The sequence below is a fragment of the Phragmites australis genome, chromosome 18, assembly GCF_958298935.1.
Source record: "Phragmites australis chromosome 18, lpPhrAust1.1, whole genome shotgun sequence".
Lineage (NCBI taxonomy): Eukaryota > Viridiplantae > Streptophyta > Magnoliopsida > Poales > Poaceae > Phragmites > Phragmites australis.
In genome coordinates, this window is record NC_084938.1 from 118,944 (window position 1) to 142,035 (window position 23,092).

Genomic DNA, 23,092 nt, shown 5'->3' on the forward strand with positions numbered 1-23,092 from the left:
TAGACAGGTTCGAGCCGCACGAGGCGTAACACCATACTCCTGTATGGATACTATAAATGCACTGAGAATGTCCCTCAAGGATATTGCTGATTACAAGAATGTTTGTCTATCCTAGAGCCTGGGGCTCCTTGTTCTTTGGTTTGTGTGTATCTGTTAGCTTTGGGTGCCCTTGGCTTTCTCGATCTTCTCTACTTCCTTAACTGCTTCAATCGTGCAGAGCTTGCCGAGAGATATTCACTTCTTCAGGGATTTTCTAACTTCCGAGAGATTGTCTAACTTGTCTGCGCTGCCGGCTGCTTTAAATACCCGCCGGCAGTAGCGTGCCCCGAATGGGTGGGCACGAGTTTCAAGGCACCATAAATAGAAAGGGCGTCATCATAGCCTCTGTGCGAAGTGACTGAGGGTTGAAAACGCGCCCCCCGCTCGGTCATCAGTCGCTATAATGGCACTGGCAACGGGCGCCGTGGAGCGGGCCCACCGGGCAGCCGCAGAGCGGCCTAGCGTGCCCGTCCTGTCTTGTTCTCCTGCCACAGCAGCGCGGCAGACGGAACGCCTCGGCCCTTGCGACGTTATCCCGAGACGTGCCGGATGGCACGGGATGGGACCCGTGCAATTAATGTCCCCACGTCCTTCTGCCAAAATGTGGCAGGAACTGACACCTAGCGTGGTGGGAGCAGTTGGAGGTGACAAGCCACGCGCGCTCTTAAATGCGGCCTCGGGTCTTTGACTGGCTGACACCTCATCGCTGGACCCCTGTGGGGGCCACTGTCAGGGGGCTTCCTGGGTCGTCGGGGAACCGAGTACTCGGGGGTCACTGTTTACGTCCCCGAGCACTCTCTCCCGAGAGTGCCCTTCCTTGGTCCTCAGGGAACCGAGTGCTCGGGGGCTACTGTTCACCTCCCCGAGCACTCTCTCCCGGGCATGCTTGTACTGATCCTCGGGGGACCGAGTGCTCGGGGGCCGCTGCGCGCAGCCCCGAGCATTCTCTCCCAGAACTTCCTTCAGTAGGCCCTCGGGGTACTCGGGTGCCCGGGGGGCTACTGCTCACAGCCCCGGGCACACCCCTCCCGGTACTTGGTCTTCACAGATCATCGGGGAACCTGGGTACTCGGGGACCACTGACTGTGGCCCCGAGCGCCCTCTCCCGGGACTTAGTCTTTTTTACCTCGCGGAGGTGACCCCGCGGGATGGCGCCACGTGGTGGATTGCTGGCCTGGCCTCGGGATTCGGGGACCCCTGGTTCCTGATTCACCGACAGCCACGATGGGAATCTTGACCGACATGATTTTCATATATTTATCTGTTTGCCCATGCAACAAAAAGGAGTAAAACTGCAAAAGCAAGCTTGACATGCACAAGCAACTGGACTCGATTTCAACGAACCATTCACGCAGATGTCATACGCACGTGCCCTCCGCACCCACCCCGGTCATGGCTCAGCCTGGCCCGGCGAGTGAGCTCTCGCGTGCGTTCTTCTAATCATCTCATCCACACATACTAAGTGGGTGAAGGAGAGAAATCCTTTTTAGTTGGTCTCCATCCACACCCACTAGAAAGGTGGGCCTAAAGAAACACAACTCCCTCACATGGTTGGACCTTCGAGATTTATTTGGAATTATACAAATATAATGGGCTAAGCCTATATATTCTAACGATCCCTCACCAGATCTCAAAGTCCCACAAAGATTTGTCTTTTCTTAATACTCTTTGATATACCAGTGTTTCAGTGGAGATTGTTAAGTTGAACATCCACCACTTATTCACAACTTGGATAATGGACTAAGTCTTGAATTGCAAGTCTTGTGCAAACAAGTTTCACTTGAATTCATAACTGATACTTAGCTGCCAGTAGGTTATCCCGCTGGTGGAGCATATAAGTCGTATTACATGGTCTCTTCATGAGTTTATTAGAGATCATCCAAGTCTCATAGATTGCGATCAATAATCAGGCTCATATAGGTGTGTTCTTTCAAGAATGCCATGTAGGTTAGTATCTTCACTAATTAAAGCCAACAAAATACATTAAGTCAATAGTCAACCTGCCTTACAGATTTCGAGAGTCTTGCATCTTTACTCGAGTGTGTTGTGTGGTACTCTCCTTCAGTTAACTAATATATTGTTCTTCCCAGATCCTAATTCACATAATCTTCGATCACATAGGTTGGGTTACCACTATTGTTTAACTCACATATGTCCCATACGCATTTCCTTCGATGTATTATCTATCACATTTCGTGATAGTCCTTTTGTAAATTGATTTGCCAGGTTTTTAGTCGTTTGGATATAATGCAACACTATTACTCTGGAGTTTTCTCAATTTCCTGACAGATTTCAATTTTCTCTTTACATGTCTTGAGAACTTCATATTGTCCTTAGAATTGTTCACTTTGACAATAACCGTTTGGTTATCACAGTTCATAAGGATAGCTGATATCGGTTTATCGACCACTGGCAAATCCATCAAGAGCTCACGCAGCTATTCTGACTCAATAGTGGCTGTGTCTAACGCTGTGAGTTCTGCTTCCATGGTTGACCTCGTCAATATGGTCTATTTGCAAGACCTTCATGAAACAGCAGCACCGCTAAGAGTAAATATATATCCACTTATGGCATTGATCTCATCAATATCAGATATCTAATTTGAATCCTTATAACCCTCCAGTACATATAGGTACCTAGTGTAGTGAAGTCCAAAATTCATAGTACCAAGCAAGTAACGCATGACTCGATCAAACGCATGCCAATGATCATCATCCAGTTTAGAAGTAAACCGGCTCAATTTGCTCACAGCAAATAAGATGTCAGGCCTTGTAGCACTAGCTAGGTATATGAGTGATCCGATTATCTAAGAGTATCTCAGTTGATCCCTAACAATTCTTTTATTCTTTCTAAGTATTAAGCTAGTATCATAAGGTGTTGGAGCGATCTTGTTGTTCATGTAGCCAAAGCGGCTCAAGATCTTTTCCATATAATGTGATGCGAGAGTGTAATTCCATTCTCATCTTTAATCAACTTAATGTTTAACATCACATCAGCCTCTCCTATATCTTTTATATCAAAATTTCTAGATAGATATGATTTGACCTCATTAATCACATCAAAATTTATTCCAAAAATCAAGATTCCATTAACATACAAGCACATAATAACTCCCTCACCCCCATCATGACAATAATACACATATCTATCAGCTTCATTAACAACAAAGCCCGCAGATGTTAACATTCTATCGAACTTCTTGTGCTATTACTTAGAAGCTTGTTTGAGGTCATATAAAGATTTAAGCAACTTACATACCTTGTCTTCCCGACCTTCTACTACAAACCTATCAGATTGATCCATATATATTTCCTTATCCAACTCTCCATTAAGTAAAGTTGTCTTAATGTCCATCTGATCAACGATAAGATCATGTGAGGCAGCTAAGAAAAGTAGTACTCTTATTGTTGTCAGTCGAGCGACAGGTGTATAAGTATCAAAAAAATCTTCGCCTTCTTTTTGGTATAACCCTTGGTCACATGCCGTACTTTTCGATAGTACCATAAGGCATAAGCTTCTTCTTGAACACCCACTTATAACCTACAGGTTTACAACCATAAGCTCGATCTGTGACTTCCCAAGTCCCGTTGACGAGAATGGAATACATCTCGCTCCGAATAGCCTCCTTCTAGTAGTCTGCATCTGGAGATGCATTTTTGAAATCGAGTTGGGAGTGACATCCACAAGGTACACAGTGAAATTATCGCCAAATGGTTTTATTATCCTTTGTCTCTTACTCCTTCTCAGAGCTTTACTGTCATCCTCCTCAAGAACTTGCTTGAGTGGTTGTTAAGAATACTCGAGTAGTGTGATAGGTTCAGGAATTATCTGAGAGGTTTGACTAGAAGCGTTATGTATATGCTTCATAGGAAATATGCTCTCAAAAAAAGTGGCTCTAGACTCTATAATTGTATCGGCTAGTATGTCAGATACCTCAGATTTAACTACTAAAAACCTACAAGTCGTGCTCCGATGAGCATATCCCAGAAACACAATCCATTTTCTTAGGTCCCAACTTGCGCTTTTTAGTTATTGGTACACCGACTTTCGTCGAGCATCACTAAGTGTGCAAATAAGAAAGTGATGATTTTCTCCCTTCCTATTATTCATATGGAGCTTTCTCCTTATTCTCAGTAGAACTCTATTTGTGAGGAATTGTCCAAACAATATTCTAATTAATCATCAGAATGATCATTAAACATAATCACAACCTCGACATTAACCAAAATATCATCCGGTAATCCCAGCACATGTTTTGTGCCCAAGATCGAAACACATGCCTTTCCAACATACACATCACAACAAAGCTTAAGAGAGAGTACATAATTAACATTATATTACAAGTTCTTAAGCATTCAAGCATTTTCAACAATTTACAACAAAAGAGACAACTACGCAGCGGAAGATTAAACCTATACAACAAAAGAGGAAATAGAGTCGTATGCCCTTAGACCCCATTTCTAAAAGCTCGACCTCCAAGAGTAGGATGCACTACTCTTGCCCACCACCGGCTTCGCCAGGCACGAAGTAGTCAAACACCATCTCTACCTCACCAGCAGAACCTGAAAGCGCAGGCATGAGAATGAAGGTACTCGCAAGACTTAATCCATATAGGTCACATATACATAGACTGACTCCAAGTATTATGCATTTGATTGATAGCAAGAAAACGACTACATGGTTAAGTAACTACATGGTTAAGTAACTACATAAGCAAAAGCAAACTCATGACATAAACATGTGAGAATCTACTCTAGAGTGCCTAAACCCGGAACTTCTAAGTTCAGCATAACATGTCATCTGAAAAAAAGATAAATTTTGATCCCGATATCCGATTTCAACGATTTTGGACTCTACAGAAAACTTATTCAGAGGGTTACACATCCCAACTGAATTCATGATCTCAGATATATTAGAAAAAAAACCAGGAACACTCCGAAACACGATTCAGACACTTCCATACTTTTCGCATCAGACTACCAAAGTAAACTCTCACTTTGGGTTGGTTAGAAACTCTTGAGCACTGAGACACGATGATTAGCTCTACGTTGCATCCCTCTTAATAGTGTGTTATACTTATACTCAAATTCAAATGTAAAACTGGTTTGAACCACTTTGAGCCTTAGAATACTTTCAAGTATCGCTTCTTGTTTTCAAACACTGAGGGTTGCCAACTCTCATATAAATCCCACTCAATCTCTTCTTAATTCTTCATGTGATTGATACGAATAACCCATAGCTTCATATAGCCTCGCACAATCCATTGACACAAAGCCTTCACTCATCCTTCACCACTAAATTGGTCATTCGGCGCCAAGCTATTTGCTTGCCCTTCACCGCTGGATGGTCCAACGAATATTGCTTGCCCTTCACTGTCTTGTCATAGAAAACTATTTTATATCTGACATATTCAATAAATTCACTTTATCATAGATGAAGTTCAATCTTGTTCTTCACTTTTGGCATATGTGATTTCAATTCAACTGATGACTTCTTATGGATCCTAATCCCAACTCACTCTCAAGCATAAAGCACATGGGTTAGTCCATAAAATTTAATTCACAACTTTATACCTTAAGTTACTTGATCCCCACAAATAATTTAGCCTTTATACTTCAAGCTTATTCTTCTTCTTATGAGCATCACTAAGATCCTAATGACTTTGATGCAAATTCTTTAAACTCATCATATTTCTCAACTAATTCATGCTTCATTATTTATACATTTCCTATGAAATAACCTAATAACAATTATTAATATCATTGTTAGTCTATAGGTATTGTCATTGAGTTATTCGAGCATTACTTAGAGCTAATCTATCTAGATACATATCTCTTCTACATGCATCACTTATGGAACAACCTACTAACAATTCTTAATACAATTGTTAGTCCATATGTATTGTAATTAATTATCAAAATCACACTTAGGGCTAGATGCATTTTAAAAAGAATAAAACCGTAAAAGGAAGCCGAAACTGTGTAAGCAACTAGATCCGATTTCAACGAACCATTCACGCAGGTGCCGTGCACCTGTGCCCTCCACCCCTCCCCGACCTGACCTGGCCTGGCGAGCGAGTGCGCGCGTGTTCTTCTAGTCCTCTTCTCCACACATGCTAAGTAGGTGGAAATGAGAAATCATTTTAAGTTGGTCTCCATCCACATCAACTAGCAAGGTAGAACTAAAGAAACACACCTACTTCATATGGTTAGACCTTTGAGATTTATTTGAAATTATACAAATATAATGGGCTAAGCCTATATATTCTAATAGACCTACTCCACTCCACTTTACTCTACTTGTAGATTTTAGAGAATTATGCAAAAGCTGTGCCAAATGGCAGTATTCTACAGTAAATTTTTAGTAAACAGATTCTAATAATAAACTGTATAATTCGGAGAAGTAGAATCAGCTAATTCTCTACAAAGCGAATTGTACCAAACATGACCATTGATTAGCTAGGACTGGAACACACAAAGTCAGATTAGTGGTGTACGCCACTGAGGGAGCAAGCATGGATTAGAAAAGCAGCTTAAGACGATCGTGCTCTTTTTTTTTTAAGTGTGTGTTTGGTTGGTGGATAAGAATGGTTGGAATATGGCTATTTTTATTTTTTATATGTTTATCTAAGTTATCTATTTAGTTAGATAGATAGGATGTGTCAGTTTTCTGTTTGGTTAGGTAGATAAGATAATAGTAGATAGAATAAGAGTAATCCTAACTGCAATTGGTTAGTGCTGGGCATGGACGTGTGCATACATGCACATAATCTAACAGATTCAATCCATATTTTGCATCAGACTAATCTATGCACTGAGATTGTGATACAGTGCAATAAGAAGCCAACTTTTCTTCCGTTTGAGAGCCAAATTGTCCAATCTGTTATCATCTGCTTTGGTTGCTTGTCTTATTGGTGCATGCTATCTCGGTTGGGATGTGGTGAAGATTAGATGAAGAACATAGAGGAAAACATGACAAACTTCTTCGGCCGAAGAGGAGCGTGGGCCTTGCGTGCGATGGGTCCGTTCAGCGGGCCGTTGGTTATAGAGCGAGATTAGATGCGATAGAGCATCTATATTTTTTATGATGGGATGATTTAATTTTCTATTCAGTTAGGATGATAAGATAAATTATTTTTCTGTTTGGTTGGTGGAATTAAAGTAGACAAGATGATCCATTCATATTTATATGTATTTCATAATTATTTGGATGAATTTGAGCATGTTTGAATTAAAAAGAGAATATCACATGAAATGATAAAAATACATATAAATAGAGCATTACAAATGAATTCACTTTTTTATCTAATAACCTATGTTTGAAAATATTTTTATAAATTAATATATCATACGAGAAGAATATTAGTGATTTTCTAAATTTTGTGAATTTATTTGAGGTATTAAAAATTACTATAAGTTATAAAAGTAGGCTGCTTTAGAGATTTTTAATTAAATATTGGCTCATGTTTTTTTATCAAATCAATTAAGGATCTATTTGTTTGAACTTCTGTTTTTGGTTTTTCTGAAAAGATGTGTTTTTGGCTTTTCTGAAAAGCTACTTTTGAAAGTAGACTATTAGTTTCTACAATAATTTTTGATTTCTCTGCACATAACTTCTTAAAAAAGCTACTCTCAGCTAGATTCTTAACTTCTAATTCATTTTCTTAGAAGCATACTTCTGACTTCTCCAGAAACCACTTTTCAGCAAAACTGTTTGTTCTGACTTTTAGGCTTTTGATAGAAACAGAAACCAAAAGCAGCTGAAAAGAAATAGACCTTAAAATGGGTTGCTAGTGAGCTCTAATTGGCTCATGAAAACATTTATAATTTTTGGACCATTTTTATACTTCTAGATAAAATTGGAGAATTAAATGAAAAACACTAACACACGTATCCAAACAACGAGCGCAAACACTAACCCCGAAAAATATTGCTCCGGCATTATTTGAAATTGAGAGGAGGAAGAATATTACAGTGCAAAAAGCTATAACAAACCAGCACTGGATTGCGAATCTGGGCCACCTCACAACTCAGGAACAACTTCATCAGTTTGTGATCCTGTGGGAGGGCCTTCACAACATCACTCTTGATCACGAGGTCCAGGATGAGATTGTTTGGAGGTGGACAAACGATGGAGTATACATCACACAAAGTGCCTACGCAATCCAGTTTGAAGGAAGCCGTAGGAAACTTGCGCTAATGCATATTTGGAAGGCACAAACGGAACCCAAATGCAAGTTTTTCGCTAGGCTCCTGCTACATCAGAAAATCTTAACGGCAAACAATCTTGCGAAAAGGGGCTAGCCCAATGATCCAATTTGCAAATTGTGCCAAGCTGAAAACGAAACACCACAACACTTAGGCAAAGACTGCTCATTTGCAAAAGAGGTGTGGATGGTGGTCACCAGTTGGTTCAACCTTCAGAACCTATCAGACATGCAAGAGCAGCAAACTATTAAAAGATGGTGGTTGCAAACGCGTAGGAAGGTGGCTCGTAACCAACGATGTTCTTTCGACAGCTTCGTCATATTCTTTTGGTGGAATATCTGAAAAGAAAGAAACCAGAGAACTTTTGAAAATAAAATCCTCCTGGTCTCTGAAGTGGCGTTCCGGATAAAAGAGGAAATAGACCAATATCGCTTAGCTTTTGTGTTTTCCTCTTAAGCTGCCGGTTGTCGTTCCCTGCTATGTTCCCTCTGCTTTCTTTCAGAGTCTGTGCTTCAGGCGTGCGCCCCTAGCTGTTGTTTGGGCGATGCCTATCTGAGTTATAAACCCCTTTTTATTCCTTCTAATATATTTGCGGCAACCCTCTTGCCGTCCATTTCGAAAAAAAAGCGCAAACACACGAAGCTGGATCATCCGGTCCAGTTGTTTTCGCTGGATCGCTCCATCCAACATCGTGAGGGAATATTCGTGCATGCTAACCACCCCATCCATCCTGTGCAGCGAACCAAATACCGAGAAAATTAGATTACCCTCTCCCAGACGGCTCTATCCACCAAACCAAACGGACCCCAAGTAACTTGGGATAGCGGGGTGGAGATTTTCTAAAAAATTTGGGGGTGTTCATGCTTGTGTTTTGCTTCGTCTCTAATTTCGCGTGTGGATTTCCTGCACCAGATTCGTTGGGGTTTTGGTGATCTGCACATTGCTAAGGCGTGATATTCCCCTTTTTTATTTTTATATTCTTCAAAGGAAATTTGTCCGTTGGTTTGTGGGTTGACGCTAAATTCCCCGTTCCATTTCACACAACTTCTTTTGCTAAATAAAAATGGGTGTTTTATTTTCTGTAGTTATTTCTCCCTTTGCTTTTCTGTGATTTGTGTTTGAAGCTTTCCGTGATCTCTACGTTGTGTTGCTCCAATATTGTGTTCATTTGGTTCAGTGCGATTATTAGCTTGATTTTCTTTTCTTTTCTTTTCCTGCAAAACACCCTTAGTCTGCACATTTGACACCTGGTTGGAATGATAGGTTGACTTGTCAGTAGTCATGGCTACCTAGCTATGTGAGAGCATAAAGTTCATTCTTGTTTGGTGGCTTCTTCTTGTTACAAGGGCACACCAACCTGCCTCAAGTTTCATTGGTACACTTGTTTGTGATTATAAAGCTTAAACGCACACCTGGGAACATTTGTGTGACTTTAAAGTGGTTACTGAGTACCACATCAGGTTGACAGTTCAGCAGGAATTGAGTGAACTTTCTGGTTTGGATGGTTTGGTTCTGAATAGTATTTTTTTTGAAGTTATGTGATGCTTTAGGTTGAAATATAGTGAATGCAAACCGCTGGCCAACTTGTCCGAACGGTTTTGAGTGATGAAGAAATGGCATGGTGGTTTTGTCATTGTATAACTGTTCATTATCTTGATGTTAAGATATGTGTTATTGGATAGTTTGCTTGCAGAAAAATCCCTTCAGCATGTCTTCCAGCAAAATAGTACGGCAACACTACATTGGTTGGATGTTCCAAATCTGCCCGCAATCCAGAATCCACGGAACTCCTCTGAAGTAATATCAACCAAACTCTTGCCGTCCAATATTTCCATTATGAAATCTCTCTGATTGAGAACTACAATCTATATATTTTTGGGATTATTTGAAATATCTTATAACTCATGCACATATCCTACCACAATCTATACATTTTTGGGATCATTTGAAATATCTTGTAACTCATGCACATATCCTACCAGATGGATTGGAGACAATCAAGGAAGCAATTACATGATGCAAGAATTATTTTAATCCCTCACAAATCGGTTACCATCTTAATTCTCCTCACAACATTTTTACATACGGTTAGCTCTGGATAATACGGTCCACTCCATCCTCCTATCCAGGTACTCGCTATTCTCCTCTCTCCTGAAATTACATGATCATATTATGAATTTTATGTATGCAAATTTCTCTTTTGTTATGCTATTTTTATTTTATTGTTTGGATTGCTATATCCTAGATTAATTTTAGGTGTGTGAAACACATTTTTTAGCTCTAATTTCTTTATTTTTTAAGGCTTCGAGAATGGTATCATATTTTGATTATCAAGGTTTAGACTGAGAGCAATTGTGCTTCACTACAAAAATTTTAACATGTTATCGATTGTCGCAACTATCGTAAAAATGATGATGACCTTTAAAGCATGATATGTTAGAATCGGTATATGCATTTAGAACTCCAATTATTGCAATATGCAAATGCATCCTTTGACGTGGATTTTCATCGCTTAAAGTGATTTTCTAATGCTTAATATTACATATTGTGAGAAATTTATTACTTATTCTAATAACCATCTGGATTCTATGTACAACAAGCACACTTTTATTTTGCAGGTGCGTGGTCACTCCTTTGGTTCAAAGGAAGCAGAGGGAGGAGGGTTTACAAGAAAGCTTCAAGGTTTGCATCGGAAGCGGGCCTGCCGCGCTTTACGCAGGCTAAGGGGGAAAGCGGAAAACTTAGTTTACGTGTTTTACGCGGGTCTGCCCCCATCGTACTATTCGTATCGACCTGGGAAGAGAAGGGCAGCAGATCGCCCGCCGCCGCCGCGAATTCGATCGGAGGATGGTCAAGGCGGTGGTCGGCGACGAGCCGCACCTCAAGGCCTTCGAGGAGACCCTCTCCTCGTCCTCTCCGCAAGCTCAGGTAGGTCAGCCTCAGCCAGCTCCCACTTCCCTTCATCGATTCCATCTCATGAATCCTCACTCTCGTCAGGTGGGTCTCGTCGTCGGAAAGCTCAGCGCCTCCTCTGACCGCGCCCTCGTCTACTCCCTCCTCCCCACGCCGCCCACCGACGCCGGAGCCCCACCTTGCTCCCTCCGCGCCTCCTCCTCCTCCTCCTCGGGCGCCAAGCCCAAGACCTCCAAGGGCCCCTCGGCCTCCGCGCCCTCTCTCGAGTTCGATGTCGACTGGATCGCCGAGCACGCGCGACAGGTACCCTCGCAACCCGCATCTACATCCCTTAGATGTACGCTCAGGTTGACACAAGGTTAGGCTTATCCGCATCACTGCAATCCTCTAAGTTTCAGAGGCATAAGGTGTTGCAAATTGCAATTAGAGAGGTTTTGCCAAACGGAAGTAGTTTTGACCAAATTCCAGTCCTTTAGTCACATTCCCAATATTAGTTCTTTAGTTCTGTTTTAGTCGTTTTGGTCTGCAAGATTCTTGACAACCAGACTGAATCTTTTTTTATTTTCTCTACCTTCAGGTGTCGAGGATGCTGCTCGGAGGAATGAGTGTCATAGGTATTTACATATGGGCTTCTGAGGCCTCCTTCAAGGCGACATCCCCTGCTGTTTTATCTCAGGTTAGTATCAGCTTCATTTATCTTACGGGCTTCGCCGCTTCGGGATGGGTGTACCTTCTGCTGGTGCGTCTTTACTTTGTTTCACCAGTGGCTGCATTTACGATCGTTTCGTTTAGGCATGTGATGCTTTTGAGGTTTGGATGGTTCCTTGCGCAAGGATTTGGGCTTATATACATAATTTACTCGTGTCATTTTCCAGGTTATTAGAGTGGTTTCTCATGCTTGGTATGGCAGTGGCTTTGATGAGAGGCTGCTCATTCATATTTCTTACAGTCCACGGAGGTGATGTATTATTTTCCTACACATTAACCTTGGCGCTCTTTTCGAGAATCTTTGGAAATCTTGTTTCTTCAGCTCCATTTTGATCTCAATTTTGGTACAGAAATATCAGCTACTGTTAACGGATATGTTATTTATAACATATAAATTTTGATATGTTACAGATGGGCCTGTCGTATATGCGAGGTTGCATCAGGAAGTCTGCGGCCTTGTGATTTCAAATACAGCAAGCTATTAGCTTCTCTTCAAACTTTCAGATGCACATATAATTTTGAGATAAGGTACTGCTTCCTCATGCTGTCTAGTAGCTAAATTTAACATTTCTTGTCTCATTATCATACAGACACAATCAACTCTGCATATCAGTCTATATGGGTTAAGTGTCCTGTAACAAATCTGTGTATTTGTCAATGTTGCTTTTCCTTGTAATGAAATTTCTTCTACCACATCTTTGCTGATTACTTACAATGCATGTTGGCATAGATTGACAGTTGTTCAAGCTGAGCCTTTTAAGACAGTTATCTTGAAGGCTATCAATCATCTCACCGAGGAAGTGCAGAATGCCAAATCTTTAATTGATGGAGATCTGGTAAGTTACAATTCTTGGCCTTTGTTGCAGTTGAAGAAGTGCAGAAATGCCACAAAGTTGGGAATGGTCATTACCTAGAAGAATATTGGTGCTTAATTCAAGTAGTTTAAAGTTGTGCCAACTCTCGTAGACTTGGTTTCAGATACACTAAGGTGACACAGATTGACCTCACATGACAATCAACAATACTAATCTAAACCCAATTTCAATTTGCATCTTCATGAAGTGGACTGTTCATTGCATGAATTAATAGTCCGTATAAGTTATTTCATTCCTTTTACAGTTTTACCTCATCACGGGAATTCGTCATTTTATGCAAGAACATCTAACATCTTCATTAAAAAATAATAAGATTAAGATCTTTTACTGAATGGACGATAATACAAGTCACAAACAGGTTACCGATCTACTATTTGAATTTCATTCATAGGTAACATGCTTCTATGACTTCCAGCTTCTGAGAGCCACTGGATCATGTTCATTAATTCAACACTTCAGTAATTAGAAATGTGCTGATCGAATATCTGTCCTTATATCAAGGGCAGTTGGAGAAGAGAATGCTGCCCTTTTATATCAGCTTGCTAATCTTGTTCCATTTCACACGTACTTATATCTCCTATTTCTCAAATATTTTCCAACTAGTTTTCAGAGGTCATAAACATCAGTACAGAGGGCCTACACCAAGTTGATTTTCTTGTACCATTCAAGAATGATGTGCCTGTTGAAGGTGCCTCAGCTAATGTTGTTTCCTGTTTCTGTTTGATGTCACATTTTTCTTGATATCATTATGAGCGCCTAATATTGTGTGCTTGCACTAAAGAATGCAGTTTAGAGGGAGTTGCTGGGCTCCTTCGCTTTGCTGGATCTGTCAGTGCCTTGGCATACTTAGGTCCAAAAGAATCTATTGCAGAAGCTATATCTGATCTGAAGGTAGTTATGAAATATCAATTTTGTTTTATCTTTATCACCGCCTAACATTGTTTTTCATTATGAGGCTATATTGTGTATGAAGTTCCCACTTTGTTTGTTACAAGTTCTTCACATGCAGTGGTGCTAGGTTGATTTGTTTTACACAGCCAATTCTATGATTGAGTTTCAAGAGTTAGGAAGTGATAATGCTTTAGTGGTAAAAAAACATGACTAGGTGTTTTTGTTGTTATTTTGGCATTGGATTTGGAATCAAGAATCTTATTCTACATGAGTTTATTGGGGTTCAAGAAAAATGATATTTTTATTTGGTTATATATATATATATATATCTTATTATGTATATATTTGTTCTGGGTGATGGGGGATTCTGATGGAGACTGGAATTTACTTGGCAGTGTTGTATTGTTATAACTGAACATCCAGTTAGTTGATTTCTAGTTTCGGCCGTCATTTTACTTAGTGCCTTAGTTGCTAGAGTGGAATACTTATTATTGGTTAAAATACCTGATAACTTTTTTTGGGTGCTGGTCCTCTAATTGCCCTACTCCCTACTAAGGCGGACATCATTACAAGTTTAAGAAGCAGATTGGATATCATCCTTGATGAGGCAGATGATGACTCTACCACTAACGATTTGGAGAGTTCACCATCTCAGGAGGCCACTCAAGTTATATTTCATGAGTTGAGGTACATATAGTTCACAGAACTTTTATGCTCTGAAGAGAATTAATACTGAAGCAACTCTGTTTTAATTTTTTGAAGAAGTCAGATCTGTTCTTTGGTGTCACATATCGAGCATTGAAATTTAACAGATCCAGAATCATACGAAACATAGTTGTTATTTCTTCATGGATTCTCTGCACTGTACGTTTTTCTATGCAACTGATTGCATCCCCCCCCTTTTTTTTTCCCAAACAGGGAACCTTACAGTTTCTCGTTCCCAACAAGAGTTCTGATACCTTGGTTGGCTGGCTCCTATGTTTGTGATTACTTGCAACAGTCAGAGACAACAGAGGTTTGTATACTTTCTCCTTGATATAATATGGTGGGCCGCACTAGGAATCTCAAGTCTGCAACATTTCATTTTTTACAGAGCACATGCAGTACCGTACTTATAAACTACATCTCTTGTTTGTCTCACACATCCTAGATTCTACTAGAACACACGATATGAAACATGATTGCCTTGACAATTGACAAGTTTGTCTTACGTGACTGTAGGATGCAATGGAGCGTTGCAAGGAAGTGATATCACTGGAAACAGATGTAGATAAGTCTTCAATCATCGAGCCAGAGAGTGTAGCGGTTTCTGCCACGCTAGAATCTTTCTGGGATGTGGTGACTGGAGCCTCGTCGCGTGCGCCTGCTGGATCAAGCCTGAAGGATAGTCGCTGTGGACAGACGGATGATTCAAGGAGAAGACAAGGCACCAATCTCAACATACTAGCTGCTATATTTGCACTGCTGGTTGCTCTTTTAGTTGGATTTATATTCACTTTCCCTGCCAGATGGAACTCCTAACTTAACTATGGCACGCCAAGGATGTGCCTTGTGTTTCAATGGATTGAATGGAGATGGCATGTTTCTGTACCTCCATTTTGTCGACAAAAAGGAAACTAGTTGTGGAAATTGTCATGAAATAAAGTGGATAAAATCGGAAAGAGCGCCGGCTGGTGCGCACATCCATGATCCAGACGAGTGTTAGCACTTGGTGTTTCTCAGTGGATGCAGAGGAATGTAATGGATGAATGATGATGAGGCAGTTGTTTTCGTTGTTTGGTACTCCAGTCCAGGACAACCCCCCTTTGATTATGTAGTTTGGTCGTTGAGATGTGTGATGCCTCCTCCTTGGCTACCTACCAATAGCAATAGCCCATAGTTGGTTAGGTCAGGTCAGGTCAGGCCAGGCCAGGACACCCAGAAAAGCATTTGTCTGAAGAAACAGATGGACGGCTGGTGTTGAGTTGAGTTGGGCTTTCGCATCGAATCGAATGTTTCCCCGTTGGTGGTGGATGAATAAATCGGGTCCGATTGACGTTGGCAGCCATGACCCTAAACCCTTTAGGGTTCAATGTGTTGGCAAGTGGGGAAGGAAGGAGAGGCATGAGTGACAGACAGGGCCAGCAGCAGAGACACCAAATCGGCCTCAACTGTTGTGAATGCACCTCCCCTGCACTGCACTGCACTACAGGCCTTCTCTTCTCTTCTTTATCTGTCCTTGCCGTGCCTGCATAAAATAAATAAATATGTACTGTTAATCAGCTCAGATCAAAGTCAAAAAAATAAAATATAGCACGGGACTGAATACACAATCCTAGCTAGACAAGGACTTGTCTGCGGTGCATGATTACTTAATTTCATCTAAATGGGATTTATGGCTGCCGTTGCCTAGCTGCACAGAAAACAAAAGCAAAACATGTGACCTCCAAGCGATTGCTTATACGGCGACGGCAGAAATCCAATGGTCAACTGTGCTGTACTGCACTGCGATGTACTGCACTGCTGTTTCATTCCATTCCATTGCCACTACTAAACCCCGCCGACCCCCACAGGAGAGATTAGTTACCAGCCATGGCCACCACCGTCAACCCCGCCGAAGCCGACCTGGAGTCGCTCGCCAGCGACACCCACGCCAAGCCACCTATGAGGTCCCTGCTTGGGCGCGCGTGCGACAACCTGGTGTTCCGGTCGGTGTGGTCGGAGCTCAACGGCGCCATGGGCGACCTGGGCACCTACATCCCCATCGTGCTCTCGCTCGCGCTCTCCCGCCACCTCGACCTCGGCACCACCCTCATCTTCACCGGCATCTACAACGTCGTCACCGGACTCATCTACGGCGTGCCCATGCCCGTCCAGCCCATGAAGGCCATCGCCGCCACTGCGCTCTCAGATCCCTCCTTCGCCATCCCCGAGATCATGGCCGCCGGCATCCTCAGCGCCGCCTTCGTCCTCTTCCTCGGCGTCACGCGACTCATGCAGCTCGTCTACTGGATCGTCCCGCTCCCCGTCGTGCGTGGCATCCAGCTCGCCCAGGGACTCAACTTCGCCATGGCCGCCGTCAAGTACATCCGTTACGAGCAGGACCTCGCCAAGGGCAAGTCCATGGGACACCGCCCTTGGACCGGCCTCGACGGACTCGTACTGGCCATCGCGGCCATCTGCTTCATCCTCCTCGTCAACGGCGCCGGCGAAAGCCAAGGTCAAGGAGGAGACACCCAACTAACCGAAAGCCAAGAAGATGGACACGATCGCGTTCGACAAGAGAATAAAGTTCGGACCTTTATCAGGCGCGCGGGGCCGGCGATACCTTCGGCGGTGATCGTGTTCGTGCTGGGCGTGGCGTTCGCCGTGGCGCGGCACCCGGCGGCGGTGCGGGAGCTGCGCGCGGGGCCGTCGCGGATGCTCGTGGTGCACATCTCGCGGGAGGCGTGGAAGCAGGGCTTCCTCAAGGGCGCCGTGCCGCAGATCCCGCTGTCCGTGCTCAACTCCGTGGTGGCGGTGTGCAAGCTCACGCGCGACCTCTTCCCGGAGAAGGCGGCGTCGGCCACGTCGGTGTCGGTGACAATGGGCGCGATGAACCTCGTCGGCTGCTGGTTCGGCGCCATGCCCTGCTGCCACGGCGCGGGCGGGCTGGCGGGGCAGTACAAGTTCGGCGGCCGCAGCGGCGGGTGCGTGGCTGCGCTGGGCGCGCTCAAGCTAGCGCTCGGGCTCGGGCTGGGTGGCTCCATGCTGCGCGTGCTCGTCCAGTTCCCCGTGGGACTGCTGGGCGTGCTGCTGCTCTTCGCCGGCGTCGAGCTGGCCATCGCGGCTAGGGACATATCCTCCAAGGCGGAGGCGTTCGTCATGCTGCTGTGCACCGCCGTGTCGCTCGTGGGGTCCAGCGCCGCGCTGGGCTTCCTCTGCGGCATGATCGCGCACGGCCTGCTGATGCTCAGGGCATGCATCATGGGGGTGAGGCCGAGCGGCCGCCTGATCTGATGGGGACATCAGCTTGATCAGCAGCAGGGCATGGCAAGTCCATTCCGTTCCATGCTCAGTTGTGTTTGACACTGACTGATTCTGCTCAGCTTGGTTATGGTTGGGAATTGGGATTACATACATACCACATTGTGCATGCTCCCTTGTCACCAATCGGTGACTGGACCAACAATTTACAGTGGAAATAATACTTGTTCCTTCATTTTCAACGCACATTGTTCAATACAATTCGTCTCTTATACTGCGTAGAAACAATCTCAGCTCTCTTGCTTTCCTCTCATGTTCAGGAGACTGGTCACTGCCAGCATCAGCTTCACAAATCTCTATAACATCCGTGTCATTCTTAGCATTATTACTTCTACATTTATCCCAACTCGCAAGTTTCCCAACACCTATAACTGGTGAAGGAGACGACAGATCTATCGCGGCAGCTTCTGCTACTGCATTATTCTCTGCATCGCTTCTCCATGAACAATCAGCTGTAGCTGCCGTCCTGGTTCCATGGCCGGACAAGGGTGATGCTTCCAGCAGCACATCACTGCTGCTTGCTCCAGCTTCGTGCTTGTAACATGAAGCGCCCAGTATGCTGCCTTTCTCGGGAAAATTGCTTATATCAGGGAGGGCTCTTCTTTCTGCATCCACACAGTGTGGCAAGCCTTGAGCCGCCTGGGGTTTATGAGCAGCACAAGGCAAGGGTGAAGATAAATCGACCAGGTCGTTATCCTGTGTCGAATTCTGTGCCTCCACACACAAACGGGCACTGTCCTGTGACTCCATTGTTCCAGGTACCAGACTTTGGCACTGCAGATTAATCCCATCCATGGTTACTGTGGCCGATTCACTAAATTTTCTGGATCTTGCAATCTTACAAGCTCGTAGAGGCGGAGATGGAGAAGACAGATCTACAATATCCATGATTGGTGCCACAGTGCGTAGATCTGCTGTCTGAGGGCCACTGGTTGTAGATGGAAATGTACTGCTTTCAGATTCAATGCCAAGCAGCAATTCTTGGAGCTGCGCATCGACATCTTTTACTGCAGCTTGAGCTGATTTCTTTGGCCTAGCTCTCCTCTTTTGCTTCTTATGCTCATCCTTCTTTTCCAAAAATTCAGTAATTCTTTCTGGGCATGCACTGCAGTTGCACAAGTAGAGCATATGTCAGACGGGTAAAGGTTTCCCATAGAATAAATATAAATCAAAATGAAAAAGTTTATGACTGCTAAAGCATCACATCAAGCAACTCAATGTCCATTATGAAAAGAAACATGGATCTCAACTAGCAAATTAAACCCTACTTCAATCATGTAAATGCATCCCCCTTGCCTCTCCTCTCGCTACAGTTCCTGCACTAAAGTAAGTATCACCATATAACTTCTGTACTAAAATCAGCCACAATGGATCCTGTTCATGTCTTTTTGTCCCTAAACTCTACCTAAAATATAGTTCTTGTCCATGCTTTCTGTCCATAGTTAGAATATGTATATGTCATGCCCACAAATAATGCTATGCACTAGACACTTGTGGCGTGTCTACTTTTTACTGATTTTATTTCGAAGGTGAGTCCAGTGAGTGAAACATGATTGCTCACAGGATAAGTAGATAAACAGGTGAATGACTATTGCCAACAATGGGAGAAGGAAATCATAGCTACCTTCTAACGAGATCCCCTGGAACAACTGAAACTTGGAGCCCATCTATGCTTCTCCATGAAACCTCATAATATTCGCTTCCATGAACTTTTCGCTGCTTCACAATTGCCAGTACGGGGCATGGTACTGGAATCTGTGAATTAGATACTTAGACTTGAAAACAAAAAGAAGTTAGTTCAGAAATGCACTCAGCAAGCAAAGCTTATACCTCACTCAGCAAAGGTTTCGTTCCTAGAGCTGAAGCCGTCGAGCGAAGATTGGAAAACCTTCGAAGTTCTCTCTCAGCTATCTTAGGAAGGATATATTCATCTGCAGACATATTCAAGGAAATAAGCCAGGAAGTTTTCATATGCACTAAAACATGATGCTACCTTTATATTGCATATATCTGATAAAAACAAGAATGATAATTAAGGAGTTTGAGGGTACCAGTCTTCTCAGGGCTCCACTCAAAGTATTGCTCACATATTTGTTGCAGCTGTGACCGAAGAAATGGACGCTGGCTACATGCCCTGGACAAGAAAATCAACGCCAAAGCGTAAACCAACACACCAAATTTTGACAACCTGGGGGCATTCCTCCCGGTCATCCAAAAGAATAGGAAAAATGGGAGCCAAACTTGAAATCAATGTATCATTTCTACATTTGATGTGAACCTGGGCCAAAGAAACCAGATTTATCCACAAATAGACTGTCAGACCAATGTGGATTTATCCACAATTTCCTTACCTCTGCACAGCTTCTGAATCTGGTGAATGACATTTTGGCTCCAGATATGCATTTATTACATCACGAAATTGACCACCAGAGCCCTGGCTTGTTCCAACCTCTGTAACAAAAAAGATGGTACATGAACAGCAATTTTCCTACTTTATGCTCATGATGTGTTAAGAAAGAAGTACGATGTAGCTAACTAGCTAGAGAAAACCACATCAAAAGATTGCTTACCGCAGGTACTTGCTTTTGGGCATATGCCACCTGCCTTTCCTGCATTAATGCCACTATTTTTTCCTTTACATTTTCTTGTAGCTTTAACTCCATCAGACAGAATTTGATCAAGAATGGCATCATCCCCTACAGACTTAACAAGCCGGCATGCTGCTTCCTGTAACAAACAACGATAGGCTTCATTACTTCCATTTTGCGATAAAAAATGGAGTTGTGGACAGTACACGAAACAAGAATAATTGCAATACAGTCACTATACAATACTAAGTTATGAGTAGCCATGGATGATACTGTGCCTTTTAGTACTTACCGGGCCAAAACCATGAACTCCATTGGAATAGTCACTACCAAGAAGCACTGCAAGTGATATCTGAAAAGATCGGGGCCAGTTCAAAGAAACAGATCAAACTTTATGCATTCTTGTACAAGAAATTAGGACGCATTGAATAAAAAACTTTATTAATCAGAAGTAAGAATATTTTCAAAGAATAGGTAAAGTCAAGCACAATAGGATCAGCACATTGGGAGATGAGTCATCTTCATTAGATGCGCAATTTCCAGTAACCTCCAGCTAAAACCAATCAACAAATGCAAGATTGTACTAGAAACAACAGCTGCTGGTTCACTGAGAAATTCTTTAACTATCAGATATCACAACTTAACTGGTACTGTGCCTTTGACAGTGTAATTAGAAAAGGCAAACAAAAATTCTGGCAACTTACGGAGAACATTTACTTAAGTTTCTTCTACTTCTGTGAGATACAAATTGGCTGTAACTTTCCAATGATGCTTTAGAAGAGACTCAATAAGTTTAGCTCAAGCAGGAAAAATCATGCAACATACCAGTGAGTTCCTGCCGAAACCAAGCTTTTTCTCTATGTCTTCCATTTCGTAGCAAATGATATAACCACTGTCTCCTGATTTGAGAGAGAACATAAGCAGATCACTAGGGTTTTAGGCTACATAAATAAGATCACCCAGTACAGAGAGGGGGCAGATAGTGCAATACAAGACTTGGTTAGCATGATTAAAATTAAATGGAGCAATAAGTCTCACCAAACAGCTGTACCTATGAAAACATCTCTATAAACCGTCCGTGCACCAAAAAGGAATGAATCTGAATCTGATGTAAAACAACCATCCTGAGATAGCACAATGGGTACATAAGAAACATTATATAATGTTCGTCTTGTTAGAACCATGACACAACATTGTACTTACACACAAGGAGGCCAAATCTAGCAACGCGCACTGTGCTTCCGCTTCTTCCACTCTGTTAAGGAACACAACCGTTAAAAAAAGACACAGGGTCCATCATCGACAATTGTAACTCTTACTGGTCACTATCGTTATATTCCTTATACACAATGATGTGGTCATGCCATTATCAGTATAAGACAAATTGATCGTAAACATTTAACCAGTTAACAGAAATTGATTGGAGCAGAGAGAAGTACCCATCCAAGCAAGGGATGCCCAGGGCCATCCCGAGATGCTTCGCCTCTTTAATCATGCGTGAGAATTCCGAGCTCTTGTTCCGACGCAGTGAAGTCAATGGTTGTGAGTTCGCATCCTCTCGAGCAGCCTGGAGTAAATTGAAAAACTGAAATTTAGATGTCTGGGTTTGAGACAGCCCGGAGGTCAGATCAGACAAAGCAGCAGTGACCTCAGCAGTTGATCCCAGCCGACGCCTGTAAGTAGCCAATTTGACTGAAGGAATCGCCCCGTCTGAAAATAATGAGCAAGAAAGAACAAACTTTAGGCCCTGAAAACACAAAAGAAACGGATGCAATGGGGGAGAGAGCGTGAGGCAGGTGACCTGTGACGAAGATGAGGCTGCAGTTTAGGGCGAGGAGGGCGCGGATGCGGTGGAAAAGGTTCTTGAGGTAGACCTTGTCCTTGAGGAAGGCCGGGGAGCGGTGGGCGCTGCAGAGCTGCACGAGCCAGCAGGACAGGTCCACGCACACCTTCTTGTTCCTGATTCCGCCGTACCGTACATAACACAGATAGGAGCAAGGAATCAACGGACGAATCGGAGGAGGCGGAGGTAGAAGCGGGAGCGAGGGTTTGGGAAGGGGAGAGAGGGGGGGGGGGGGGGGGAGACTCACTGGAGGTGCTGGAGCGGGAGCTTCTTCTTGCAGGAGTCGAGGATATCCCAGAGGTTCTTGACCCCCATAGCCGCCGCCGCCGCCGCCGGTCGCCGGAGTCAGGGAAGAAAGCACGGGAGGGCACGGCAAGTCGAAGCAGAGCAGAGCAGGGTGAGGGGGAGCCTCCTAACGGAACAACAGCTGCGGGCGGATTTCGAATTTGGTTTTAAATTTCATCTTCACCATCAAACTAGGCCTAAGTACCCAATAATACGGAGATAAATTTTACGCGACCCGCACGCGTGAGACTCCAGTGAGATCCTCATCCACGCCGTTCACATATAATCCTACAACACGTGCGTGTACATACCTGCACATATAGGGACATGTGTCAAAACACAGACCGGGTCTCACGGTGAGACCCGGTCTCATAAAATTTATCTCCCAATAATACTATAAAAAATCTCTCCTTCCATTCATACCATCACGAATTCAAAATTCTTTCATTCATACCACCAATTGTAACTTTCCGTTTTATTTTCTTGTATTGCCTGAAATACCCTTGGACATCAACCCAAACCGCTACGAACAAAATCATCTTCTTCAACAAGATAACAGTGCTCAACGCTGAGGATGGCTCTTGGTGGCTGAAACAGAGCTTATTCACTGTAGATATCTCCCATACTTAAAAAATGAGTAATACATATATGGTTTGCCAAGAATATTCCTCTGCCATGTGAAAGATTCCTCTGTCCCCCTCCCCTCCCCGTCTACGCATTACGTGTTTTCGGCTTCCC

General features: G+C 43.3%; 3 protein-coding genes across 4 annotated transcripts; 2 read left to right on the forward strand and 1 right to left on the reverse strand.

Annotated features, from left to right (window-relative positions):
- The first annotated feature begins 10,961 nt into the window (after window positions 1-10,961).
- On the forward strand, window positions 10,962-15,223 carry LOC133899441 (uncharacterized). The gene is made up of 11 exons (XM_062340431.1): window positions 10,962-11,174; window positions 11,244-11,462; window positions 11,737-11,835; window positions 12,035-12,117; window positions 12,279-12,395; window positions 12,598-12,703; window positions 13,346-13,430; window positions 13,524-13,633; window positions 14,190-14,320; window positions 14,552-14,648; window positions 14,855-15,223. Exons 1-11 carry the CDS (start codon window positions 11,094-11,096, stop codon window positions 15,152-15,154), a joined length of 1,428 nt encoding a protein of 475 aa, XP_062196415.1. The 5' UTR covers window positions 10,962-11,093; the 3' UTR covers window positions 15,155-15,223.
- Window positions 15,224-15,563: 340 nt separating this feature from the next.
- On the forward strand, window positions 15,564-17,820 carry LOC133899442 (molybdate transporter 1-like). Its single transcript, XM_062340433.1, has one exon. The coding sequence runs from the start codon at window positions 16,205-16,207 to the stop codon at window positions 17,609-17,611; it is 1,407 nt and encodes a 468-aa protein (XP_062196417.1). The 5' UTR covers window positions 15,564-16,204; the 3' UTR covers window positions 17,612-17,820.
- On the reverse strand, window positions 17,784-22,793 carry LOC133899440 (single-strand DNA endonuclease 1-like). Of its 2 annotated transcripts, XM_062340430.1 has the most exons (15): window positions 22,778-22,793; window positions 22,317-22,496; window positions 22,028-22,185; window positions 21,875-21,936; window positions 21,666-21,793; window positions 21,430-21,481; window positions 21,278-21,350; window positions 21,052-21,125; window positions 20,519-20,578; window positions 20,209-20,365; window positions 19,990-20,089; window positions 19,690-19,772; window positions 19,469-19,569; window positions 19,263-19,393; window positions 17,784-18,743 (listed from the first exon to the last, which is right to left on the reverse strand). In XM_062340430.1, the coding sequence occupies exons 2-15, from the start codon at window positions 22,382-22,384 to the stop codon at window positions 17,831-17,833; spliced, it is 2,160 nt and encodes a 719-aa protein (XP_062196414.1). In that variant the 5' UTR covers window positions 22,385-22,496; window positions 22,778-22,793; the 3' UTR covers window positions 17,784-17,830. The 2 variants fall into 2 exon arrangements, with proteins under 2 accessions (XP_062196414.1, XP_062196413.1); XM_062340429.1 differs by lacking the exon at window positions 22,778-22,793 and having other exon boundaries at window positions 22,317-22,531.
- Between the last annotated feature and the right edge of the window lie 299 nt (window positions 22,794-23,092).